Source organism: Magallana gigas, chromosome 2 (genome assembly GCF_963853765.1).
Source record: "Magallana gigas chromosome 2, xbMagGiga1.1, whole genome shotgun sequence".
Classification (NCBI taxonomy): Eukaryota; Metazoa; Mollusca; class Bivalvia; order Ostreida; family Ostreidae; genus Magallana; species Magallana gigas.
The window spans coordinates 15,005,364-15,017,446 of NC_088854.1; the positions used below are offsets into that span (position 1 = coordinate 15,005,364).

The following is a 12,083-nucleotide window of genomic DNA, read 5'->3' on the forward strand; positions in this document are numbered from 1 at the left end:
CACTAGTGTATTCACTAAAACGTTTGAGATCTTAAAGACGCTTGAGTTCGAGCTGTAGCTGCCGAAAAAAAAATATATGATATAGGTAGTTTAAGGTCGAAATGTCATGAAAGTATTTGTAAAAAAAAAAGACTAAACAAAAAATTACACAACATGAAAAAAAATCAGGAGGCTGCAACTTAAAACTATGTTAATCATCTAAGGAAATTCGAACTCATTAATAGGATAATTTTTCATATATGGATTGGTAATTTCCATTCATTGATTTCTTATTAGGATATTTAAAAAGATAATATCTTCAGTTTTGACTACGAAATTGACATTAAATTTGTCTGTCCAAAGTAACTGCTTCCGTCAATTTTTGATGATTTTTAATTCAAGTAAACATACTTGTCATGAAAGTACAATTCAAATTAATAAAAGGGAAATATGCAAGACCGCTTCCTAAATGGTATAGATTCTGTATATATGTGGAGAATTTCACATGAACAAAAACAAACATTGACAGCTGAGATTCAAATTGGAAGTGTTTACATCTTTCTCCATTAGAAAGCACTCCCACCATCGAAAAATTGTTTATTGTTATCATTTGGGGTACTTAATTTGTTTGCAGTGCCAAATCCCCATCATCAACAGAACCCACAGGTTTTCTCTCCATTACACTGCTTTCAATGTTGAAAAGCATATGCAGTGTAATGATAGAAACCTCTTGGTTAATTTCGATGATGTTGATAAAGGAAACTCTTTGGCAAACTTAAAGGAGATGACATTAAACTTTGTTTGAAGATATCTAAAACTCTACACTCAATTATCTCATGATATCAGAATTATTTGTAATAATATCAAAGCCTAAGCTTATCAGCTTATCTTTAAAAATTTATATTTATAATCCAAAAATCATCGTTTACCACCAGACCAATTGATTATGAGTCTGTGTGGGTACGAGTCGGTTTTGATACGACTTCACTTGATTCCTCGACGATGAATTCCCATAGACTTTCTATTTTTGGTTATGTATTGAAACTGAAGTGATAAAGGGGACATTTCAGAACAGATAATTAGGACTTTTTTCATTCTAGTGAATGGATGTAGTTTGGGCACATAGGTATTTATGATTATCAAGATATTACACAAAAATTGGTGGAAACAGAAACTTGGGACAGAGTATAAGAATGCAAGTTTTAGTTGGACCTTTTTACAAACATTTTTTGCTATTAAAACATTTAAATAGTCTTGAAATCTTTTAGGAAGCAAGTATAGTTGTATTTCAGTGTGAACCAAAATTGATTTTAAATAGCATGCAGTGATTTTTTAAAACTATAAATAAGAATATGCTGGTATGATTTAATGAATACAGATTGATCCAGAATTGCCATAATGGATGAACTTGAAGATGGTGCAGATATGCAGAACAATTCTGTAGAGAAAGAGGAAATAAAGCCCATGAAAAGGAAAGGCAGGCCACCAAAAGCTAAGTGTGAACCGAATGAAGGCTGCTCTAGTCCTAAGGTAAAAGCAGGACTCATTGGTTACAGTACTATAATTATTTGAATACTAACATCATTTCAGATGAAGTTAGAGCAATGCCATAGAAATTAGAACCATACAGGCTGTTGTGCCTCTTTCAATTATCTAATTTTCATTTTTTCTTCAGCATGCAAGATCTTTCAGAAGAAGAGCAGGCAAAGCTAAGGAGATTTACCAACCAAAACATGTGACTTGGAAGCTGAAAGAGAAAAAATTGCTTTTACAAGCTCTAAAGAAGTAAGTATGTTTGAAGGTACTAGGTATATAAATATTGATTTATTTAAGGTTTATTGATATTGGTTTCAATTGTTTGTCATAATGAGCAACCATTTAGATTAATAATATCAATACACAGTTTTAATATCTAGACATATTAGGTGTCACAACAGCTCTGTGTAAATGAATTACAATTTATTTTCTATTTGGTATTCAAAATTTAAGTGTGCATAGTACACAAGATCTAATAAATATTTAGTACACTAGATCAGATTGATACAAAGCATTCTTTTCAGTTTTTCTCCAACAGATATAGAGTCAATTCAGAGTTTGGTTAAAAGTAAAACAAAGGAAGAGGTTTGTATAAAATACATTTATGTATACAAAATACTTAGAAATAGTGTAAAATGAGTTCCAATTATATAGTAAATAAGTATAGTTCCTTTAAGTTTCTCCAATTTTGCCTTTACCTGTGTTTAAATGGGAAGTACTTTTACTTTTTAAAAAAAATAAATAGGCCTATACAAATACTGTCAAGTTTGAATTTCCAAAACCTTGGTACTGATTTTATATAATGGTATCCCTCACCAGTAATTTGCATATATTCAGGAAACCGGCATCAAAAAATGAGTATTTAGAACTCTGTTTAAATAACAGTTTGATATTCTGTGTCGATATTATCACCAAGGCAGTTTCTAAATGGCTTGTATATTGTATGTTAAAGGAAAAACTTAAATTGAGAAGGTAGTGTGAAGAAAAATACTGCTTAATACATGTAGTAAGTAAATAACAAGAACAACAAAACAACATTGCCGTACATAAAAATATCTGATTTTTTTTTGGGGGGGGGGGGTTATATACTCCAGTGCATATAAATGTGCTTAATCAAGCTATAATTACTCACTATTTTCAACTATTAGATCTCTCTTACAGATTTCACATTATATTGAAAAAATGAAGAAAGGAGCCGTCCGGAAAATAAAAGGTACATTTTGTCATTGTTCCATTGAACTGTCCATATAAAGTGAGTGAAAATCCTATTTTTGATCAATATGTTAATCTAGAGCCAAGAAGGGGTCAATTTTTTAAACTTAATTCATACATACTGCTTTTAGTATCAATCAGAAAAGAACAAAGGTTCAAGAAGAGTAAAACTTATAAGGTTTCTTTTTAAAAGCCATCATATACATGTAGATATGGATGCTCATTTGGCTTTTAGCCAATTAAGATACTCATATTATACCCACATAGATGTCTGTTATAATGAGATTTTTTTTAAATATTGTGGAATCATAAAATTTCATGGTGGCTCAATTTTTGTGGTATTTGAGGGTAGCCCTCGATCTCCCAAGAAATTTACATTCTTGACAAGAACAAATTTTGAAAGAGTTAGATTCTTTTACTGAAACTGAAAACGGACTCCTGAATGAAATAACATCCCCATGAATAAGCAAAAAACCCACAATCCATGAAAATTGGCTCCCATGAATTTCAATGATTCCACAGTAGAGCATACTTTTAAAAAGTTTTTCTCCTACCAAAATAAGTTTATCCAAATTTTATTTTATTTATTTGGAAATACTGTTTAAGAATATCAAGTTTTGCCAGCCAAAATTACTTTAAAAATAAGAAATTTAGTTCTAATTATGGAACAATAACTTAAATATTATGTGGTTAACTGTGGTTTCTTTGTGGACTGAAACAAAAAGAAATATATGGGCTTCTGATTATGTGTACCTGTGTGTTGAGAAAATATGAAAAAATACAATCTGGTAAGCTTTTGTAGGCTTTTGTAAGCTTTTGGTCGACAAAATATTTAATCCAATGAAGAATTGATATTTGTTCAATTTTTTTTTCAATCACTAACATTGATTGAAGAGGTTGTGTATATATACATGTATCACTTTCAGAATTTTTCAAAACTTCTTTTGTATCATGCAATGTTATCAAGATTTTTAAAATCGGGACAAAGTTGGTCCACATGTGAACCATGATCTTATTATCATTGACACCGATGATTTGATTTCGAAGACTGCACATGGGCAATGTCTCACAGACAGGCTGTGAATGTCAGATCATTAGGGAGGCTTAGTTTATTTGTAATTTGATCTGATGATATACATTTATCAATTAGACAATATGTTCTTACCCACCTTTTTAAACATCAATGACATTCAATAAATCATGATTTCTTTTATAAATGTGTTGTTTTAGTGAGTAAAATACTTACATGCATACGTTGTGGTGTGGATGTCAATTGCTTCAAACATTTTTTATATCTTGACATTCTTCATTTTCTCTATTTTAGTTTAAAATATTTGAATGAAATTTTTTTTGTGGCATTATTTAATATCATATTATTTTTTTTTTCTCAGCAAACAAAGCTCCAAAAGCACCAATAGAGGTAGGAAGGTTTGGATCTTAAATACTAAGTAATTTATTTACATATCTCAGACATTTCAAATGATTGTAAAGTAATATACCTCTTCATCTTGTGACTTTCAGTTTTAGAATACCCGAGATGCTGAGGTGCCTTCTTTAATTCATTAGGACAAATTAATTTGTTTTCGTCTTTTATCCTGAGCCAGTAGTACAAACTTGCAAACATTTTCAGTTTTTAGCTCACCGAGACGAAGTCAGGGGGAGCTTATGCTATACCCTCGGCGTCGGCGTCGGCGTCCGGACCTGGTTAAAGTTTTTGTTTCAGGTCCTGTATCTAAACTATTACTTGTCCTATCTTCACCAAACTTGCATGGATGATGCATCTGGACCTACTTATGGACTTGAAAGACTTGGATGCTGAATCTGAGTCCTAAATTTCAGATGCTGGAGGAGGTTAGGGTTTTTGGACCAGGTTAAAGTTTTTGTTGCAGGTGCCCTCTGATGATTATATCTTAGTTACTACTTGTCCTAACTTCACCAGACTTCCATGGATGGTGCATCTTATGATACTGATGCACCAGACAGGCTTGAATGCTGAATCTGAGCCATAGGTTTCGGATGCTGGAGGAGGTTAAGGTTTTTAGAGCTGGTTAAAGTTTTTGAAACAGGTGCCCTCTGATGATTATATCTTAGTTATTACTTGTCCTAACTACACCAGACTTCCATGGATGGTGCATCTTATGATACTGATGCACCTGACGGGCTTGAATGCTGAGTCTGAGCCATAGGTTTCAGATGCTGGATATAGTTAAGTTTTTTGGAACAGGTCACATGTTTAATAGATAATAGTACTATTTAAAACTTGCATAGTTGATTAAACTGTAATATGAATGAATCACAGAGGAAGCTTCAGATGCAGAGCTTGATCTCCATTATCAAGGATGCTAAAAAATATATCTTAGTTATTACAGGTCCTAACTTCACCAAACTTGAATGGATGGTGTGTCTTGTGATACAGATGCACCTGACAGGCATGGATGTTGAATCTGAGCCATAGGTTGCGGATGCTGAAGCAGGTTAAGGTTTAAATTGCTAGTGCCCTCTGATGATGATATCTTAGTTATTACTGGTCTGAACTTCACCAAACTTGCATGGAGATGCATCTTATGTATACTGATGCACCTGACAGGCTTGAATGCTGAATCTGAGCCATAGGTTTCGGATGCTGGATGAGGTTTAGTTTTTTGGAACAGGTCACATGTTTTATAGATAATAGCTTGCATAGTTGATTTAACTATATTATAAATGAAACGCAGAGGTTGCTTCAGATGCAGAGCCTGATCTCCATTATCAAGGATGCTAAAGAAATCTCCTAACTCACTCAAACCTGCTCGATAGATAGATGTGTTTGTTGATAAATGATATAACATGATTCCTATGATATAGTATTGTATGGTATGAAACAATATTGTTTAATATGATACAAAATAATATCATATGTAATATTATAAAAAGTAATATGATACAATATGATATTGTATCAATTTTTTTGATAATTTATGTTATGATATTGTATCATGATATCGTTATGTATATTATGATACAATATTGTATAATACTATATTGTATTATTAATTTATTATTTTATCACATGATACTATTACATAAGATATTGCAAAATATAATATTGTATCCTATGATACAATATTGTATATTCTATATAATATTGTATCATACGATATTGTATAATATGATATTAGTTTCTGTAATATAGAATTATATCACATGAAACTGTATAATATGATACTGTAATATTATATAATATCTTATCATACGATATTGTATGATATGATATTGGTTTATAATATGATATATTATCACATCACATGAAATTGTATTGTATGATATTGTAAAATATATTATTGTATCATATGATACAATATGTATATTATAATATTGTATTATATAATATTTTACTTTATCACATAATATTGTATCATTTGATATGATATAATGATGTACACATCAAATTATATTGTATCATATGATACAATATCATATTATGTATCAAAAATGATACAGTATCATACTATATTATACAATATAATATCATATGTTTCATTATTATGATGTATTATGTAATATGATATTGTAATATAATACTATATTGTTTTATATATTATGATATTGTATTATGTGATCAAATACAATAATGTATAACACAATACAATTTCATATCATACATTACAATATCATATCTCATCATTGTTTATTATGATATTTTATTGTTTTATATGATAAATGTTGTAAATATGATAGGATGCAATATTTAATTTTACATTATTGTATTGATTAAAATATGAACATATGATTATCATACAATTTTTTAACAGATGATATACGATATTGTGTCAAAACAGAATCCATGAATATCCAAGATCATAAAGTATGATTTTCATTTAATATGATAAAGGTGGTCTCATAAAGGTGAAGTCTCATAAGGGTGATGTCTTGTCTCGGTGAGCTTTTTAATCTGTGATTACCTATGTTTTAGAATCTGTAAGGTCAACGTTGACCAAATTTGGTTTGTTACATCTGTAAGGGAAGGGGAACATTTAATATGTAAATTGTGTAATAATAATATGGAAATGTTAAATCTAGGGGAAAAAATAAAGTAAAAACAGATTCTCTTTTCCTGCTTTGGTATTGTTAGGATGAGTATGGATGCCTCTGCCAAAACCGTGCAATTCAAAACCAGAAAAAAATCCAATTATTTGCAGTTTCTTTTATTTTCTTTGTAGAGATTGTCCCTACTGAAATGAAATTTGGTATAGAGATTTATCATAATAGTATCTAGTTCAAGTTAATTTTGGGTACAATCAACTAATTTTTGAGTTATGCACCTCTGACTTTGAAAAATTCTATTTATTTGCAGTTTTTGTTCATTTTCTTCACAGATGTTACAATTATTTGCAGATTCCATTCGTTTTCTTCGCAGATGTTTCCAAGGGAGGGGGCATAAGTTTTTACAAACATCTCTTGTTAAAAAAATGTTAAAAATGTATCTTTCCTTTTATTTCAGTACTGGTTAAATTTACTGAGTGATTTGACATCTCAGGAAAAGAAAGACTACACTATTAATTTAGGAAAGGTAATACATTGTACATGTATAGCTGAAAAAATTATGTCATTTTTGGTCAGGATCTTAACCTTTTTAGAACCATTTTAACAAGACCTTGGACATTCCGTTAAACGTAGCTATCTATTTCCTGCGTCAAAACAAGTTAAAAATGACGCGGTTTCAAGCGAAATATGCACCAATTGCATAGTCTTAGCTCAAAAGGAAGACAAATCTTGTTAGTTTCAAAGAGCCATGGCTGAGTGGCCAGCAATGAAATAGACAGGCCTACGTTACATTGCTGTTTGACACAACTACCCAAAGCCAAGCTCTTGTGAAAATGGTTCTATATCAGAATAGTATTTTGTATCATCACATGTACATACTTGTTTCACAAAGAGCTGTGTATTTGTAGGTACAGTATATACTATTTTAACTGTATTCTTAATGTTTTGTCAGAATATTTCAATGATTCTGTGTCGATCCAATTTCATTTTAAATAAGAAGTACACCAAAATATTGTTCATTTGTTGCGACTCTACAGTAGAAACATTCTAAGCCAGAATTTGATTAATTATTTACCGACTTAGCTTAACACACTGTCAAGGTTAAACATACACTAAAATTTTTATTTTGAATGAATAAACATTGGGTATGCATTAATTTTAGCAATGTTTTTTAACAAATATTCAGTAAGTCTTTCATATATACTGTTAGATTCTTAATTATACCCAAGTAATCAAATCAATTAAATTCTCATTGGAGAAAAATTAAAAGAGCATAAAATTGCAAGAGTTAAGACCAAAATGAATAAATAATAGAAATCAAATTAAAGTTTGTCATGCGAAAAATTGCTAAAAATAAAAATACAGTAGACAGATCTTATTGCAAGAATTTTAAAGAGGAATAATAATTCAATGCTTTAAAAAATTACAATTTAGTTGTTTTTTTTACTTTTTGGAGAAAATATTTTACATGCATATACTTTCTTGTCAAATAATGTACAATTTAAAAATTTCAGAACAGTGATTAATGCTTTAACCTGATTTACTTATATAATCATATCTGTGAATTTTTCTCCTTTCACAATAGCAGTAAAAAACTTATATGGCAGCATTTGAAGCAATATTATTGCTGCCTAAGAAAGAAGTCATTATATAATGGCCTTGATTTTATTACCAGTGCCAACTCTAACTTCACAACATTTTGTAAAGTGTGTTGAAACTTTATGGGTGATTTGGGGTTGCACTGCTTATGACAGAACCCAGGAAACTGGTACTATTCAGCAGTTTGAAAAATAACAGAGAACTTGGTTGATTTTAAACAGTTTGTACAATTAAACTTTGTATACATGTTTAATTTTATGAATTACAGGTGATGTCCATCATTGCAAACTTTGAGGTGTTTCCGGAGCCTGGACCTAGTACCCCAGACTACAAAGCAATCTACAAATATATCTCTGGCATGTTGTCTGAGAGTGAACTTCCAGACCTTGGAAAGCTAGGTATCAGATTGTTCACAGAGATTGACATATTTTAAACAGTATTCGATGCTTGCATGTTTACTATATTCCTCTGTTTTATACATCTGTTGAACGTTTTGTTGACCAAATTCAGTGTGTAGCATTAGTAGGAGGGGGAAATATAAATTATGAAATTCATAGTCATCCTTATGAGTCATACATTTGGGTAAATACATGTATGAATGCAGTCTTCAAAATTTAATTTTTTACTACTCGACATTCAACAAACAAACTAATGACTTGTTATGATGAGCAAGGGGGCCTCTATCAAAATTGTAAAATATATGGCTGAATGGTCAGATGTGATGGTTTTAGGGAGTGGCTTTAGTAGTCATAAAATAAATGTCCATCAATTCTTTAAATTTTTTCTTCTCTGTTTATAAATAAAATCCTTGCAGTTAGATATTGACTCTTTTGCAAGTACTTGTTTTATAAAATTTAAATATTTATACACTTATACACCGGTATTTGTATGTACATGTATATATTTAGCTGCAGGAGTGCAGCTCATGTCTGAAAATTTCTTTCTACTGATTAATCTTATTTCTGAATGCAATCTGTACAAGTTTTCTAAAAATTCCTTGGACAATTTACTACAGATATCATTACTTTACTTACCTCTAATATTCTTATAAACACCATCACCAGCCCAGTAAAGTAAAGTGGTTTGGTTTGTTTACATGTAAAAATAGTGACTATTGATCAGTGCAAGAATCCAACGTACTTCATTTTCTGATGTTGGCTAGTTTGTTTTTTAAAGGGAAGCATTAATTATATGGCAAGTAAACAACAACATCAGTAGTAAATTGTCGGAAGAATATAATGGTACATGTACTTATTATTTCCACAAAATATTTATGGATCCAAGGTTAATTAGTCCCAAACTAGCTTAAGTTTTTGTGTGCTGTAAATTGCAACTTTTTAACATGTAAGGAATTGTAGCTCCCAGGTTGTCAATCCAAATTTTTTCAGACTGGCAGTTACAGCAGTTATATATTATGAATTAATGGTAAAAAAGAATATATCCATAGGTATTGATATATGAATTTATTTAGATTCACACTGATTTTGTAGAATCAGCTGTCATTTTGGATTTGCTGCATGGTCTTGTCGATTTTCTTCGTTCACATCACACCACTAAACAGAGGGAGGTCATGCTCTGGAAATACAATCTGCTGGCAGGAAAAGTTGACATGAATGATCCCCTTCAAGCCCTCATCAAAGCCAGGAAAGCTATTGAAAATGGTAAGTAATTCACAAGTCACTGTGAAATCATTAGAATTCGTGGTGGCTCAATTGTTGTGGTATTTGTGGGTACCCTAACCCACGAATTTAAATCGTAGGTGAAAACTAATCATAAAAGATTAAGTATTTTTACTTAATTTATTTTTAAAAATTGGCCCCCACAAAATTATATGATTCCACAATATTGTTTACCTTCAGAAGAAAAGTCATGGAAAAAATTTTATGGCAATAAGGATGTCTCTTAAAAGACTAACTTTTAGGCACATTATTTTTCGTACTCTTGTTCAACCTTATAGTGACTTTTCTGTTCTAATCCAACATTGTAGCTACCATAGCTAGTCAGACATAGATTGATAACAATGGATCCATGTTCTATCACTTCAATCATTTTGTGATTTTTGATCACAAATTTCCATTTTCTTTTCCTTTTAGATTTCTCTGATCTCTGCCCAGAAAATGGGAATAGTCAGCCTCAGTCTTCCACTGCACAATCTTCTACCCAGAGCTCTGTTGAAAATCACCCAGGTCCTTCTACCCAACCAACACCAGACAGCGTCCAATCAGCTACCCAACCAACACAAGAAAGCGTCCAATCAGATACACAAATTAACTCGAAATCTAGTTCTTCTGAGATAGAGCCTGGCAGCTTACAGACTGCAAAAAAACGTAACTTGGGAAAAGAAAGAACAAAAGCCTCTAAAACTCCCTGTCCCAGGAAACCCACTTTGTTTACTATGAATCCCCTGTGTATTCCTGTAGATTTGATCAAAATGACTCCCATTATGAGGGTTCCACAAGGACAGTTGAATCGTCTAGTACCACCTCCTTTACCAAACACGCAGAGAAAAGTTACAGATCAGATGATGCCACAGGTACACACTACAAACATTAGTCCACACCCCAAGCTTCCTGTGAGGAGGCAGCAACAGTTGCACCCCGCTATGCAGGGGTCACCTCCAGGAGTGGTGCCGAGCAACGAGGTGTATATTTGTGAGCTCCACCCAGATCAAGTGATTGTTAATCCTAAAGCCCGAAAAATGAAAGAGAAAACCAAAAAATCATTTCCACCAAAAGATCAAACACATAGTTAGAGGATCCAAATCATGGTATGAATGGAATCAGTTGAATAAGAGGGACTGCAATGCACATCATTTTGAGTTTTATGTTTGTGTTTCTGGCTCCAACAAGTAATGTATATTCATGTTGATCTGTGAGTAACATGAACTGGAAATTAAAACTGAGTCAATGATCTTTATCAGTATTCTCTGCATAGGTTCTCCAATAGTATAGAGTTATCTTTCCTAGCATTATAGTTACAAAAGAAACGAGTACCGAATATCAAAAAACAGAGTTATGACCTCTAAGCACTCTATAGCACTCTGTAATCTATAACTATTGCTTTAAGTAGGCGTAGAAATAATCCTGTTCTTCTTATAAATGTAATGCAGGACTTGGTTTTAAGCCATATTTGCACAATGGTCAAGTGGAAATCAAATATATTACATAAAAAGATAATGAAAAAGCAAAAAATATAATATAATTTCTGTGTCATTGGTTCATAGGCCCTTGGTAAATACATGTAGATTTATTGTTGAAAGTAAGCTGTTTTGATGAACTTTATATTTGTTTTGAATGTGATCATAACACTGAAACACTCCCTCTTTTCATCAGACTCTTTGCGTAAATATTGATTGTTTACAATAACAACGGCTGATAAATTGTTCGATAATAATATGATGTTGTTCCAAAGAGGAAGTAATTTTCTTTTCTCTCTAAAAACTTATGTTGTAATTCACGAATTGCCTTTTTAAATTGCAATGATTTGGAAGAAAGGGTTTCAAAGTGAGTAATGTATTTTAAGAAGGCTGTTTGACTTGTTCACGTCCGGTCACGTGGCTGCTTCGGCAGTAGGATCGACCCGCCCACGATTATGCCGTCATGGCGTTTACAACCCGCTTCCTTAAAGAGAAATGTGAATCAATGTTTTTTTAAAAACACAATGATCAAATGGTGGTGGTTGTACGTTGAACTTAAATTTTTGACTAGGTTGAGTTGAGTATATAACAAGTAACA

At 31.7% G+C, this 12,083-nt stretch overlaps 1 protein-coding gene across 1 annotated transcript; it reads left to right on the top strand.

The window, feature by feature from the left end:
* The first annotated feature begins 1,274 nt into the window (after positions 1 to 1,274).
* Positions 1,275 to 11,260, top strand: LOC105346013 (uncharacterized). The gene is made up of 9 exons (XM_066075206.1): positions 1,275 to 1,509; positions 1,655 to 1,764; positions 2,040 to 2,100; positions 2,677 to 2,728; positions 4,119 to 4,147; positions 7,208 to 7,276; positions 8,618 to 8,747; positions 9,840 to 10,010; positions 10,443 to 11,260. Exons 1-9 carry the CDS (start codon positions 1,378 to 1,380, stop codon positions 11,099 to 11,101), a joined length of 1,413 nt encoding a protein of 470 aa, XP_065931278.1. The 5' UTR covers positions 1,275 to 1,377; the 3' UTR covers positions 11,102 to 11,260.
* The last annotated feature ends 823 nt before the right edge of the window (positions 11,261 to 12,083 follow it).

What these genes read in the sequence shown, in the direction of transcription:
- LOC105346013 (XM_066075206.1), top strand. Translation starts at nt 1,378, where the DNA reads ATGGATGAACTTGAAGATGGTGCAGATATGCAGAACAATTCTGTAGAG. An exon ending in AAGGCTGCTCTAGTCCTAAG is followed by an intron (nt 1,510 to 1,654) that starts GTAAAAGCAGGA and finishes TTTTTTCTTCAG; the next exon opens with CATGCAAGATCTTTCAGAAG. An exon ending in TCCAGACCTTGGAAAGCTAG is followed by an intron (nt 8,748 to 9,839) that starts GTATCAGATTGT and finishes CTGATTTTGTAG; the next exon opens with AATCAGCTGTCATTTTGGAT.